The 607-nt window shown below is 63.3% G+C and overlaps 1 protein-coding gene across 1 annotated transcript; it reads right to left on the reverse strand.

The window, feature by feature from the left end:
* MPC1L (mitochondrial pyruvate carrier 1 like) lies at window positions 1-396 on the reverse strand (the record flags this gene model as incomplete). Its single annotated transcript, XM_079124256.1, has 1 exon — window positions 1-396. One exon carries the CDS (start codon window positions 394-396, stop codon window positions 1-3), a length of 396 nt encoding a protein of 131 aa, XP_078980382.1.
* Between the last annotated feature and the right edge of the window lie 211 nt (window positions 397-607).

Here is a 607-nt window from a genome sequence, read left to right on the forward strand (position 1 = left end):
TTATTTTGGGGGCTGGACACCGGAGCTGGCTGCTGGAGGGCCGCAGGTCTTGTGGGGGGTGGCCCGCTGGGCGCCACCACGATAGTGGTAGTTTATGTAGCGGCCTGCCTGCACACTCTGTGCCACCACGTTGGTGAAATGGCACGCCATCAACAGCCTGTTTCGAGGCTGTACACGGTAGGCGAAGCGCATGAAGGTCATCGAGTACAAGATGAGCGCTGTGGTCATGCGGCCACTGATCATGTCCGGCGACGCCTTCATGTCCTTAAAGGCGGCCAGTGGGAGGCCCCAGTTGGCCACAGGACCCCAGAAGTGGGTGGAGGTTAGGTAATCCCGGAACTCCTTCGTCTTCACGTAGTCCTTCGTCTGCTTCAACCACGCTGCCACGACTCCCATGGTCGCCTGGCAGTGGGGCCGCCAACGGCTGAACTGGCAGCCCTCAATGACGTGGAGCGCACGCAGTCGCCCCCGTCGCGGCGTCCTCCAGCGGCCTCGCGCCTCCGCGTGACTGCCGTAAAGTGTGTCTGACCGCACGTGCTGCTATCGCGTGGGGGCGTGGCTTCGCCTTCGCGCCTTTGCGTGTCTGCCGTAAAGTGCGTCAGGGCGC

This window comes from Sciurus vulgaris (genome assembly GCF_902686455.1).
Source record: "Sciurus vulgaris genome assembly, chromosome: X".
Taxonomy (NCBI): domain Eukaryota; kingdom Metazoa; phylum Chordata; class Mammalia; order Rodentia; family Sciuridae; genus Sciurus; species Sciurus vulgaris.